The sequence below is a fragment of the Lissotriton vulgaris genome, chromosome 9, assembly GCF_964263255.1.
Source record: "Lissotriton vulgaris chromosome 9, aLisVul1.2, whole genome shotgun sequence".
Lineage (NCBI taxonomy): Eukaryota > Metazoa > Chordata > Amphibia > Caudata > Salamandridae > Lissotriton > Lissotriton vulgaris.
Genome location: NC_141697.1, coordinates 699395501 through 699410528, shown reverse-complemented (window position 1 = coordinate 699410528; position 15028 = coordinate 699395501). Strand labels below are relative to the sequence as shown.

Below are 15028 nucleotides of genomic sequence, written 5' to 3'. Positions count from 1 at the left end.
AGGATAGACGAGACATGCCAATGGCAGAACGGACCTGGAGATCTGCTCCCTCCGCAATGCACCTAAAAGATCTGAAGAAAAAGAGAAACGCCTACTTCAGGAAAATAAAACGCTCAAAATCGGACTTCTTCAGCCTCCAACTCGACCAAGCAAAAAACCGCCCGAGAAAACTGTTTGAGCTAATCAAGTCACAATCCAAGGAGCAACCACAACCACTCAACACTGGGCGTGAGGCACCCTCCTGTGAAGATTTCGCTGCTTTCTTTATCCAAAAAACTGACAAAATAAAAAGCGATCTCCTCATTGACGCGAGCCTCTACTCCAAACCCCAATGCCTAGCACCCACTGAACCAAAAAACAATGCTACATGGTCAACCTTCAGCACATACTCGGAAGATGAAATTGGCAAACTGCTCAGCACCCTGAACCCATCCAATCACCTCACGGACCCCCTCCCTGCTTTCGCAGTAAAAGACTTTACCCCTTTGCTTCTCCCTCTCTGGACTAAAATTATCAACAGCTCTCTCCAACAAGGAAACATACCTGACTCCCTCAAAGTTGGACAGGTCACACCTCTACTAAAGAAACCTACAGCCGACCCCTCTGATCTCAACAATTACCGTCCCATCACCAATATCCCCACTCTCGCCAAACTGCTGGAAAAATGCGCACAACTACAATTGACTAAACACATTGAGCAATTCGATCTCCTCAACCCTCACCAGTCAGGCTTCCGAGCAGGACACAGCACAGAAACTGCTATGACTCACATAATTGACGACGCACTTCAAATGCTAGACCAAAACGACACCTGCCTCCTCATCCTTCTTGATCTCTCCTCAGCATTCAACACCGTTAAACATGAGAATCTACTAGAACTACTAAACACAAGAATGGGCTTATCCGGAACTGTCCTTAAGTGGTTCACTTTATTTTTATATTAAGTTTATTCTCTGTATGTGATTATCGATTGATGAACCGAACATTTTGTATACTGGAAGAATTATTGTACTGTCTTTTCCTTTTGTTTTCCTATTTCAATAAAAACGACTTGAATTAAAAAAGTGGTTCACTTCCTTTCTTCACAACAGGTCGCAGAAATTCAAGAGTAACAACCTGATGTCCTCGCCAATACCTGTAACGCTAGGCGTCCCCCAAGGATCCTCTCTATCCCCAACTTTGTTCAACCTAGTCATGGAACCTCTCACCACCTTGCTACAAGCATCCAATGTACACTTTCACATGTACGCCGATGACACCCAACTCTACCTCAAATTACAATCACCCAATGACATCCTGCTCCTGAACTCAACGATCAGATGCACCCAATCCTGGCTTGCCGATAATCACCTCAAACTCAATGCCCTGAAAACAGAGTTCCTCCTGATCTCACCTCCAGCGAAGATATCCACCACTCAACATTGGCTTAAACTCCTAACCGCACTCAATGTCCAACCCACCATCGTGGACTCAGCAAAATCTTTAGGCATAACACTCGACACCAATCTCAACATGCAGCAACATATCAGCAAGGCAACAAAGGGAGCGAACTTCCAGATCAATACTCTGAGGAAACTTAAACCCTACCTCCCAGCCAAAGACTTCCAAACTGCAGTACAAGCACTAGTCATCCCACGAATTGAATATGGCAGCACCGCCCTCTGCGGACTCCCCCTAACTACAACCGCACCACTAAAAGCTTCTCTAAATGCTGCAGCGAGACTCATCACTGGGTCAAAAAAGCACTCCATTACCCCTGACTTGAAATCCCTGAATTGGCTGCCTTTTGAAGCCAGAATACATCTGAAGATCGCCTGCATGACACACAAGGCGGTACACCTAAACTCACCCGGCTACCTCGCACAGAAATTGACAATCTCTGGGGGAACTAGAAACACGAGAGGCACAAACAATCTTCTGCTGAAACCTCAAAGATTCCGGAAGGAAAAAACATACAAGCGCTCCTTCTCAGGAATGGCGCCTAGGATTTGGAACTCACTCCCTCCCGAAACCAGGCTTATCTCCTCCACTACACTCTTTAAAAAAGAAGTAAAAGCTATCCTCATGGCCAAATACACTTGAACTACTATCTCGAACCCTATTAACACCCAGCACCGATCTGTACTACATGTTTGACACCTTTACGTATGTGTTTGAGTTGTCTTATTACTCACATGATTGGCTGTGCAGTCACTTATCTGTACTAATTGTACTGTGTGATCTATTGATTTACTTGTTTGACTATGTTCCCTCATGTACCCTTCTATGTAAAGCGCTCGGATATCTGCGAAGATCTTGTTCGCGCAATATAAAACTTAAAAAATAAATAAATAAATAAATAAATAAATGAATACGTATAGAACTGTATGCCAGATTGCATCTGTATAAATGTAACAGGTAGCAAATAATGCTCTGTGTTGATGCATCCAGCGGGTTTATGTCATGGTTGGAACAGTAAATGACAAAACGTTTCCATTTGGCAGCATAGCAGGCCCTAGTGGTAGGCCGTCTTGCCTCCTTGATGATGTCCATACAATCAGGAGGCAGATTCAGATACCCAAATTCTATGACTTCAGGAGCCATATCGCAAGGTTCAAGTGTGGCGGATCTGGGTGCTGAACTTCGCCATGGCTCTGGGTGAGAAGACTGGGTGTAAGACGCAGTCTTTGATGAGGCACCATGGAAAGTTCTAGGAATGTGGTGTACCATGCTTGCCTTGCCCACGTTGGAGCAACCAGGATGAGAGTCATCGAGTGCTGTCTGAGTTTCAGTGCCACCAGAGGTATGAGCGGGGCTGGCGGAAAAGCGTACGCAAATCTGCATGACCAGTTCATCCATATCGCATTGCCCTGAGACGCGGGTGTGGGAACCTGGCGGCGAAGTTTGGGCATTTTGCGTTCTCGTTTGTGGCAAACAGGTCAATGTCTGGATGCCCCCACTGCTGGAAGTACGGTTGCAGCACCGAGGGATGAATCTCCCACTTGTGCACCTGATGGCTGTGTCTGCTGAGCAGATCCGCCATCTGGTTGTCCTGGCCCGGGAGGTGCTCCGCCATGAGGAAAATGTTCCTCTGAATGGCCCACTTCTACATGCTCTGAGCCAAGTGTGACAACTGTGGAGAGTGAGCACCTCCCTGCTTCTGAATGTAATACATGGCCGTCATGTTGTCCGTCCGGATCAACACGACCTTGCCGCACAGATGTATCTTGAAAGCCTTCAGTGCCATGAAGATTGCCATCAATTCCAGCAGATTGATGTGCATCTTCTTCTGTTGATCCGACCATAGTCCCTGCACTGTATAATGAAGGAGATGCGCCCCCCACCCCAGGAGGGATGTGTCAGTCGTGAGCACTACTTGTGGTACAGGCTCTTGGAACGGTCGTCCCTTGCAAAGGTTGCGTGGATTCCACCAATGCAGAGAGTTGTACGCATGACCGGTCACCAACACTAGGTCCTTCAATTGTCCTTGAGCCTGATTCCACTGTCGTGCTAGACACTCTTGGAGCAGACGCATGTGCAGTCTTGCGTGCAGGACTATGAAGATGCAGGAGGCCATCATGCCTATCAACTGCAGAAACACTTGCGCCTGTAGTGAGTGTTGTGGCCTGAATTTGCGAATCAGTAGTTGCATGCTGTCGATTCGTACTGAGTTTGGCTGGGCTGTAGCCGTCACAGTATCCAAAGTCGCTCCCAAGTATTGCTGTACTTGAGCGGGTTGAAGATGCGACTTGGGATAGTTCAAAGAAAATCCCAAACTGTGCAGAAGATGAATTGTGCGGGACACGTGGCTGGCGCACTGCTGGGCCGACTTCGCTTGCACAAGTCAGTCGTCCAGGTAAGGGTAGACATGAATGTGTTGTCTCCGAAGGTGTGCCGCCACTGTCGCCAAGCACTTGGTGAACACTCTGGGAGCAGTGGTCACTCCAAAGGGTAGCACCTTGAACTGGTAATGCTTGTTTTGTATAGTGAACCTGAGGTATTTCCTGTGTGCCTGATGTATGGGTATATGGAAATATGCATCCTTCAGATCCAGAGTTGCCAGGAAATCCCCCTGACTGAGCAATGGCAGGACCTGCTGCAGAGTCAGCATGTGGAAATGTTCTGAAAGGATGTACAGGTTCAAGGGTCTCAGATCCAGAATCGGTCTGAGAGACCCGTCCTTCTTTGGGACTAAGAAATAGAGAGAGTACACCCCTGCTCCGTGCTCCTCTAGAGGCACCAGTTCTATGGCCCATTTTTACAGCATGCCGGCCACTTCCTGCTGTAATAAGTTAAGTGCTCTGCGGACATAGGATGGTGTCTTGGTGGTATGTCGGGTGGAGTGGATGTCAGTTCTAAACAATACCTGTACTGGATAAGTTGCCTCACCCACCTGTCTGTGGTAACGCCTTCCCAGACTGGCAGGAACTGCTGGAGTCGTCCCCCGACCGGTGTTATATGGTCTGGGGGCAGTGACAAGACGTCACTGTTTGGTATTTGCTGAGGACCTGGTGTTATTTCCGCGTCCTCTGCCTTTGGTGCTGCTACCACGGTATCCAACTCTATTTGTCTTGTTAAAGGTGGTCTGTGCACCACCTTTACTATATTGTGTCTGCTCAGATGTTTGCGCCCTTGACGGCCCTCAACTACCTGAGCGACGAAAAGAACCCCCTCTGAACTGTTGAGACTGCAAGGCCCCCATAGACTTAGCCGTCTCGGTGTCCTTCTTGATCTTTTAAAGAATCGTGTCAACGTCAGGCCCAAACAAGAAATATGGGTTAACGGGGTGATTGAGCAAACTCGTTTGTATTTCTGGCTTAAACCCTGAAATTCGCAACCATGCCTGCCTCCGTAGCATCACACTAGTGTTAATGGCCCTAGCTGCAGTGTTAGCTGAATCTAGGGCACACTTGATAGAAGCATTTGATATCAGTTTCCCTTCCTGAATCAACATTTCGGCCCCTCTCTATATGCATCAGGCAAGTATTGCAATAATTGCTCTAGGGTATCATAGTGAGCCCTATCGTATCTAGCCAGTAAAACTTGTGTATTCGCTATTCTCCAAATATTAGCTGCCTGCGCAGCAACCCGCTTCCCAGAGGCTTCTAACACTTTAGATTCTTTGTCTGGGGGAGGAGCATCACCACTTGTTTGTGAGTTCGCCCTCTTCCGGGCATTGGAGACCACCAAAGAGTCCAATGGCAATTGACCCTTTTATATACGTAGGGTCCACAGGAGCAGGCCTGTATTTCTTTTCAATACGTGGGTTCACCACCCTTGCTCTGGTTGTGTCCTTGAAAACGTCATTGGCGTGCTTAAGGACACCCTTCAGCATCTGCAGCGTCTTCACTGACCTGTCCGACGTGGAGAAGGTATCAAACAGAAAGTCCTCCTCAACTGGGTCTGCATGCATGACCACATCATGGTTCAACGCCGCCCTTTCAATTAGAGCGTTGAACGCCGCAGTATCCTCTGCGGGGGCTGTCTTTACTTGGTAAGACTGGGTGTCCGTCGTGCCTTGATCGTCGGGCACATCCTGCAAGTCATCCTGAATAGATTCATCAAGATAATTGAATTGCTCGTCATTCTGGTTATCCCCCCCCACCATCCTCAGTGCGTGTGGGGGAATGAGTAAAGGCTTGTCCATAAGGCCTTACCAACTCGAAAAGGACCGGCGAGGAAGCAGAGTCTCTTTTCCTTTTGAGCGGAATTTGATAGGATTCCATTGGCTTCTCCGGCAAGATCTTCCGTTCGAAGAGGGTGAGTCTTCCGGTTGCAGAGTCAATGTACAACTTCTTTGAGCTTTCAGAAGAAGGTGGAGTGGAGCCGACGCCTTCAGGGGTGGCGGTTGTTCCTTTAAGCTTTGACATCATTTTGCCAGGGTCGGTGCCCTGTGCCGGCTTAGAAGTTTTAGGTCTTGCAGTCGGAGGCAGTCCAAAAACTATAGGTGGGGGCCCGATGGCTGTTTGGCTTTTATCACAGCCATCGTCAACTTCCGAGCCAGGTGTTGCCCTGGGATCCCCAAAATGGCCGCGGCTTGATGCGTCACATTCCAACGCGGCCATTTTGTGCTTGTCTTCGAGAACCTTCACCAGCATCAACTTGTATGCATTCGGACTGAGGGGCGGCTGCGACTCAAGTCCGTCTTCAGTGTCCACGCCCCCGAGGGCAGCCTTAGATGACGTTGCACCGTCTCTTCGGGCCTTTGGCACCTTCTTGGACGTACCGATCTTCGGGTTGGCACCCTTCTGTAACCCTGAAGGGGCATTGACACTCTGAGCCTTCATGGGATCCGATGGAACGAGGCTTCGCGAAACGAATACTGGTTTGGCCAGTTTCATTTTCGGTTTTGATTTGTCTTTAGTCAGTTTCGGTTGCGTTTTCGAAGGCGTACCCACTGAAGGCTCTGAATTATTCTTAGCCGGGCAAGGTTGCGGGGCTGTAGAATGAGTAGAAAGATCTTGGCTAAGGCCTTCCGGCGATGCTTTGACCTGAGCCGTTGACAAGACAGTGTCACTTTCGACCCCCGAATGTTCGGGCGGGTCTTACTCATCGCTGGAGCCGCCCTCCGTGGCTCCAATAGCCATACTGTCGTCTCTTACCTCGACAGCTTCATCGTCTTCGATGTGTTCATCGTCTACCTCTTCTCCGTAGTAAGAATCATGACTGGAGACCGGGTCGGAGAAGTGCTCCGGTTCCTCCTCTTGGACGCCCTCGTCGTCCCCAGCCTCGAAGATATCCCCCACATCCGATGCTCTCCGCGCCGGTAGTCTCACCTCACGTCGACGAGCGAGCGCCTCTTCCGACCTGAATTTCGAACAGGCCAAGCAACTCTCCTCATCGTGGTCTGGAGACGGACATCTGTTGCACACAGGGTGCACGTCTGAGAGAGGGTACTTCGCGTTACAGACTGGGCAACGTTTAAACGGTGCCTGGAATTCCATCGTCGATGTCAATCTCCGTTTGGGTCTAAAAAGCTGAGAGCACACGTGCTCAAGTATGCGGGAAACCGGATAAGGAACTCAGAACCGAACGAAGTACAATACCGACGCTTAAAGAGGCCTTTTGGCCTGAAGAAAACAAGTTTTTCTTATGGGTTCCGAACAAGAGTCACGGAACACATCCGAACCCAATGGCGGAAAAAAACAATCTGAGGATGGAGAGGATGCCCATGCGCACTGTAGTCCAGGGGAGGAGCCACCTATCTCGTGATACTTCAAAGACTCTTCCAGGACAACAAGGTGCAATCATCCGGACCCAACACTAGGCGGCGATCTATGCACAAGATATGGATTTAGCGGCCCACATGCCTCGAACTCACAATTACCGCATGAGTGGAGTGTACAAATTTTGGGTTCAACGTCACTCATAGAACTTCCAGAATTATTAAGCATGATCAGTACTGCAATAAGTCAAGCTCACAACAATGGTAAGATCTCTGCTTGTTAACAGATTTAGGCACAAATAAAAATAAATACAATAAATAAAACAAAACGTGATTGAGGAGGAACAGCAGTAAATAAACGTTGGGTGAAAGATCAAATACTGGCACAGAAAAAAAGAATTATCACTAAAAATACAGAAAAATAATCAAATCAGTGTTCACTTGATTGCAACTATGACAGGGTTAAAAAAAAAGGATTTGAGAAAGACAGTCGTAGAAAACTGCTGGGAGGCGAGTCAGGCAGAAGTTGGACTTTGAAAACATGCTGAATGCTAGCACATTGGACTTACGTGTTCTTTATGTAAAATCCTAACACTGGCAATCAATTGAAAATCAGGAGGCCAAGTAGAAAAGCGATTGACATGATTAAAGGGTTTGTGTCAGTTTCAATAAATCCTTGATTATTATACCAATGTAACAGAGAACCAGTTAAAAGGGCCATCTCAATCACTGCGTAGTAACAATAGGTTAGGCAATTTTAATACTCGTCTGAATATCCCAATTTTAGATCCTATCATAAAAGACAGCTTAATAAAATGGACAGAATGGCCCTGGAAAAAATAATACTACCTCCATACTGCACCAAGCCGATGAGCATACCCCAGTGGCGTTTGGTGGGGGTAAGTAGTTGTACTCCCACCCAAAGAATGGGACACTAGACTACCTTATAACTTCGGGGTCTGGTGTAGGAATCTAGAGCATTACTTTCCTGCAGCAGAAAAAATGGCCCACACTATTGAAGTCCGCAAGCAAATTTCCATCCTTTCTTGTAGTGAAGTCTGGACGGGATGGATTGGGCTTTTAATATGATGCTTGAAATTGCATTTTAAACAAAAGAGTCAAACTACAGCCAACATATTCAAATCTTAGTTTAACAGTAGAATATTGAAGAAAAGGCAGAAGAAAACTTACCTTCGAGATGAGCTGTACTCACGACCTGCAAATCCAAGAGAAGTGGTTAGAACACAAACATAAGTCATTCTAGTACAGGCTACACCATCACACTTCGAAAAAAGCAACACAATAAGTAAATTGTGCTCATTTATATTAATCTTCTGATACCATGCCATCAAAAAAAGTGAGTGTGTAAGTTGTCAGGGGTGCGACCCCTGACGCTGCTTGCAGGCCAGGTGGCTCCCCTCCTGTCGCACAGCTCCACCTCTGTGCCAGTGCCTCTCCCCCCTAGCTGCCGCTCTGAGAGTGAGTTCTTTCTTGCTGTGCCCCTGAACGCCCCTGTCTGGAGTGAGTGAACTTGTACCACTATTCTGTACTGTGCTTGATCTTACTTTGTGCTCTGTTTCAGTCTCTGCCCTCGAGTCCCCCCTCCCCTTTCTCTTGTGTATCCCTGCCCGATCCCGCCACTGTGTCCCTGCGGCCCTGCCCCCTCGCCTCCCATTCACCGCCCCGCCTCCCAGCTGATCACCCCCCTCCCTCCTTCCCCACCTTAAATGGCGGCCTAAGGCTAGCCCGTCTGCGCCCGTCCGCGCCCAGTGCCAGAACCCTTGGACCCTATGAACGCCACAACACCAGACTCCACTACGATGCCAGCAGCCTCCACGCACTCAACGCTGGCCAAAACCACACATGCTTCCAGGCCACTCCGAAACGGACCCACGGACCCTTCTCCGGACCCACGGACCCTTCTCCCACTGCACCTGCAGCTTCACCTGCGACAGAACCACCAAACCTCCAAGGACTGGACCCAACCACCTCCGCTGCATACTCCTCAACACCCGATCCGCTAGCAAACACGCCGTCGAGCTCTGGGATCTGCTGGACACTTCCGCCCCAGACGTGGCCTTGCTGACCGAGACCTGGTGGAAAGACTCCTCGGTACCCGACATCCCCATTGCCATCCCAGAAGGCTACAAGATCTCCCGCAGGGATCGCGCCAACTGAACCAGAGGAGGAATAGCCATTGTCCACAAGTCCACCCTCAAGGTCGCCACCCACGCAGACGACACCCTCCACACCGCCTAACACCTGCACTTCCGGATTCACAACAACCCCAACACCACCCTCAGAGGAACACTCATCTACAGCCCCCGGACACTGGGCAAAGTTAGACGACTCCATCGGCCACCTCGCCAGCACCCACGCACTCGCTTCCACGGACTACATCCTCCTCAGGGACCTGAACTTACACCTCTAGAACAACAACAACCCCCAACTCCACCATCCTGATCGACAACCTCTCCAACCTCGGCCTCAAACAACTCGTCACCGCACCCACCCACACCGCCGGCCACACGCTGGACCCCATCTTCTCCACAGGCACCCATGTCACCTTCGACCACACCACCGAACTCCACTGGACCGACCACCGCTGCATTCATTTCACCTTCAAGAAACCAACCACGCACCACCGCACCCAACAGCTACCTCGTCGCTGCTGGAGCAAAGTCACCAAAGCCCGGCTGATCACCACCCTCGCCCAGAACCCACCCACCGACCCAGACGCCGCAGCCCGCAACCTCAGACAGTGGATCGACGACTGCGCCAACAACCTCGCCCCGCTCAAGAAACCCTCCAACAGCCACTCCAGCAAGAGAGCCACCTGGTTCACCGAACAAGCTCCAGATCACCAAACGCGCATGCCGGAAACTGGAGAAAATATGGCTCCACGAACGCACACCGGACAACCATGCAGCCCACAAGGACGCCACCCGCAGACATCACCACCTCATCAGGTGGTGGTGGCCAAGAGATCCTCCTTCAAAAACCGCTTTGAAAACAACGCACACAACAGCAAAGAGCTCTTCAGCATCGTAAAAGAACTCTAACCCCAGAGCCAACTACATCCAGCCCTCACAAGAACTGTGCAACTCACTAGCCATCTTCTTCCATCGCAAGATCGCTGACATCCACGACAGCTTCAACACCACAACCGCCGACTACGCCAGACTCCACCTCCCCTGCGAACACCACCAGCGCCAACCACCTGACCTCCTGGTCCAACGTCAACGGCGACGAGACACGCAACATAATAAACTCCATTCACTCAGGATCTCCGTTAGACCCGTACCCCCACCACGTATTCAACAAAGCAGACACAGCCATCGCATCCCAACTACGGAAGGTAGTCAACATCTCCTTTGAAACAGCAACATTCCCGGAAAGCTGGAAGAATGCCGAAATCAACGCCCTCCTCAAGAAGCCCAAGGCGAACCCCAAGGACCTCAAGAACTTCAGGCCCACCTCCCTGCTCCCGGCAAAGAGAAAATCGTCAACAGGCAATTGGCCCGCAACCTCGAAGACAACAACATCTTGGACCCGTCCCAGTCTGGATTGAGACAAAACCACAGCAACGAGACAGCCCTCATCGCCACCACAGACTACATCAGGCGCCAAGTAGACAACGGCGAAACATCAGCTCTCATCCTCCTGTACCTGTCTGTCTCCTTCGACACGGTCTGCCATCGCACTCTAAAGACACGCCTCCTAGAAGCCGGAATCCAAGAGCAGGCCCTTGACTGGACCACATCCTTCCTCTCCGGCAGAACTCAGAGCGTCCGCCTCCCACCCTTCCGATTCGAAGCCACCATCATCTGTGGCGCCCCCAGGGCTCATCCCTCAGCCCGATGCTTTTCAATATTTACATGGCCCCCCTCCCACAAGTGGCCCGTCAGCATGACCTCAACATCATCTCCTACACCGACGACACCCAGCTCATCCTCTCCCTCACACCGCCAAAACCAACCTCCATGAGGGAATGAAGGTCGTCACCGACTGGATGAGAGGCAACCGTCTAAAGTTGAACTCGGACAAGACGGAGGTACTTATCCTCTGACCCACCCCCACGGCCTGGGACGACTCCTGGTGGCCGACCACACTGGGAACAGCACCAACACCCACTCACCATACACGCAACCTAGGATTCATCCTCGACTCCTCCCTCACCATGGCTAAGCAGGTCAACGCCGTCTCCTCCTCCTGCTACAACACCCTCCGCATGATCTACAAGTGGATCCTGACGGAAACAAGAAGAATGATGACACAGGCCCTCATCAGCAGAAGACTGGACTATGGCAATGCACTCTACACAGGAATCCCAGCCAAACACCTACGACGACTACAACACATCCAAAACGCCTCCGCCCGACTGATCGTCAACGTCCCCCGCCGCAGCCACATCACCCCCCACCTGAGAGACCTACACTGGCTCCCTGTCAACAAGAGGGTCACCTTCAAGCTGCTCACCCACGCACACAAAGCACTCCACAACGCCGGACCAGCCCACCTTAACAGCAGACTCAACTTCTACACCCCCACCCGCCAGCTCCGCTCCGCCAGCCTCACCCTCGCCACTGCCCCCAGCATCCAACAAACGACCTTGGCGGCAGATCCTTCTCCTACCTCGCCACCAAGACCTGGAACACCCTCCCTACACACATACGGCAGACCCAAGTCCTACTCGCCTTCAGAAGACTCCTCAAGACCTGGCTCTTTGAGCAGTAGCAGCACCCCCTCCCCTCAGCGCCTTGAGACCCTCACGGGGAAGTAGCGCGCTCTACAAGTACTCTGATTGATTGCAATTAACTTTTTCCAAAAAAATAAAGCAGCAACATAATAGTTGGAGGCTCACACACAGGTCCCTAGATTAGTGGCTGAAAATAAAATTATAGTGAAAGTGTTCTGCACAAATGTTCACCCAAATTTAAACAAAAACTCTTCATATAACCCCAGGTCTTGTCCAGTCAAATTTAGAACTTCCACGGTCATGCCAGTGAACTTCAGTCCTCTGAAAAGAAATCTATTTCCCAACCCCTGTATTCATTGGTCTACTATTTGAGACATAAAAACAAGGAGGCCGCCAATCGCAATCATTTAGTTTTCTTGTATTTTAATTGTAGAGGACGCCTACTGAAATGGTAATGTATCCCTCTGCAGCATAAATCTACAGTTTCAAATGCACAAGTTACTATTTGTGTAACTATATCTGTAAGAGACATTAGTTAGTGATAGATTCCTTAGAATATTTCCCAGGCATCAGACTGGATCCGGAAATTTTTTGCTTAGCAGTACTCCTGCGCGTTGGTTAGGTGGCGTCTTGCGGTTCCGCGTCCGTCACTGGCGCCGTGGGTGCCAAGATGACCTCACGGAGACTACTTAGGTGCCACCCATGCACGCGGACGTCAGTTCTGTACACGACTTTCCGCGCCGAAACGCAAAGCCATGCAAGAAACCTGACCCTTGGTGCATAAAACTAGGGCCCTAAAAGGGGATGACCTTAACCCTAGTAATCAGTTAGCAGAATGGGGAGGATGGGCGGGCGGTAAGGAATCTATCACTAACTAATGTCGCTTACAGATACATCGTTACACAAGTAGTAACTTGTGTATCTGAAAGAGACACGTTAGTGATAGATCCCTTACCTTAGAATAGATACCCCAGCAATACTAACCCCGGTGGTGGGTCTGCGAATAAAATTACACCAGGAAGTCACGAAGTACAGAACGGCCAAAGCAGCAGTCTCTCCGGACTTGACTGTCAAGGCAGTAGTGCCTCGTGTACGTGTGCAGCAAGGCCCACGTTGCTGCCTGACAAATGTCCTGCAAGGGAACGCCCCGTCCCAAGGCAGTAGAGGCTGCAGTCGCCTGGTCAAATGGGCACGCAGTCCCACAGGAGGCTCCTTCTTGGTCAAGGAGTAACATGCTTTGATGCACAGAACGACCCACCAGGAAATGGTCTGTTCGTGCACAGCCCGACCTTTTTTGGAACCCACGTAGCCAACAAAGAGCTGATCATCCACCCGGAACTATTGTGTACGCTGCAGATAGAAAGCAAGCGCACGTTTTTCGGTCCAGACAGTGGAGCCTCTCCTCTTCCCTGGAAAGATGCGGAGGCGGAAAGAAGGTGGGCAAAGTGATGCTCTGCCCGATGTGGAACGGAGTGACAACCTTTGGCAAGAAAGAAGGACGGGTCCTCAAAACCACCTTGTCCGGATGAACAGAAAGGAAAGGAGGTTTAGAATTAAGAGCCTGGAGTTCACTCACTCTTCAGGCAGAGGTGATAGCCACCATTGTAAGAAGACGTAAAGGACAGTTATGAAGGGGCTCAAAAGGAGCACACATCAGAAACATCAAGACAAGATTTAAGTCCCATTGAGGCATTATGAAAGTCACGGGAGGAAACGTGTGTGTAATGCCCTTGAGAAAGCGGTTAACAACCGGAGACTTAAAAAGAGAAGGCTGATCAGGAAGCCTCAGGAAGGCGGAAATGGCAGAAAGATAGCCTTTGATAGTGCCCAGAGTAGGGTCGAAAGGGGATCCACGGCCTTTGCTGTGCACCATGCCACAAATGTGTTCAATCAGCCAGCAGTTGTATACAGTTTCAGTGGAGGAACGTCTGACTGCCAGAATGACATTACAGACTTCGGGAGGAAGGTTGAAAGCCGTCAACTGTCGCCGCTCAATCTCCACGCTTGGAGGTGGAGGCTGGACAGGTTCGGGTGGAAGACCGTCCTCTGCTGCTGCGACAGTAGATCCTCCCGAAGAGGCAGACGGATCGATGCTCTTACTAAGTAGCTTGGGATGCCATACTCTTCGAGCCCAGTCCAGAGCCACAAGAATAACTTGAGCCCGGTCGCGCCTGATATTCTTCAGCACTCTGGCCAGAAGTGGTATAGGCGGAAATGCGTACAGTAGACCGCAACTTCACTCGAGACGAAAAGAGTCTCTGAGCGAGTGCCGCCTTGGAAATTCCAACGTGCAGAATTGATGATATTGCGCGTTCTCTATGGTGGCGAATAGATCTAACCAAGGCTCTCCCCACTGTAGAAAGAGATTGCGCCACGTCAGAGTTCAGACGTCATTCGTGATCCATCAAGCGCCGCCGACTGAGTTCCTACGCCCTGGCGTTCGGAGAACCTGCAAGGTGTTGAACCACCAAGGTAATGCCTTGATGTTCCAGCCATGTCCAAAGGCGCAGAACCTCCTGACAATGGGTCCAGGACCCCACCCAGTCCTGTTTGTTGCAATACCACATGGCGGTTGTGTTGTCAGTGAACACCTGCACTACACTTCCCCGGACAGAGGGAAGGAATGCCTTCTGTGCAAGTTGGATCACCCGCATCTCCAGAAGGTTGATATGGAGCAGGGACTCCACCGGAGACCAGACGCCTCTGATCTCCGCCACTGCCAAGTGGCCTCCCCATCCCAGGAGGGACGCATCCGTCAACACTGTGTGCTCCGGTTGGGGAAGGGAGAGGGATCTGCCATTGACCCAATTGCGATTTGTGAGCCACCACTGCAGATGTCGTGCAGTACCCTCCAAGATCTGGACATGATCGGGCAGGTTGCCCTGCTGCTGTGCCCACTGGAACTTCAGGTCCCATTGCAGAGCCCGCACATGCCATATGGCATGTTGCACTAGCAGGATGCAGGAGGCCATCAGGCCCAGGACCAAAAGGGTCATCCTGACGGAAACCCGGGATAGCGGCTGAAAGATCGGAATCAGAGCCTGAATATCCTGGACTCTGTTTTGGAGGATAAACTCCAAACTGCGTCGAGTCCAGAACCGCTCCGATGAAGGGGAGCTTCTGAGAGGGACTCAGGTGCGACTTTGGCACGTTGAGGGAGTACCCAGGCAAGAGCAGGAGGTTGG

At 50.5% G+C, this 15028-nt stretch overlaps 1 protein-coding gene across 10 annotated transcripts in view; it reads right to left on the bottom strand.

Moving 5' to 3' along the window:
• CLASRP (CLK4 associating serine/arginine rich protein) overlaps positions 1-15028 on the bottom strand; it is an 893416-nt gene that overhangs the window by 64191 nt on the left and 814197 nt on the right. For all 10 annotated transcript variants that reach the window (XM_086938423.1, XM_086938429.1, XM_086938425.1 and 7 more), the window contains one exon: positions 8336-8360. In XM_086938423.1, the coding sequence (XP_086794549.1) occupies positions 8336-8360 (25 nt within the window). The remainder of the gene's footprint in view (positions 1-8335; positions 8361-15028) is intronic.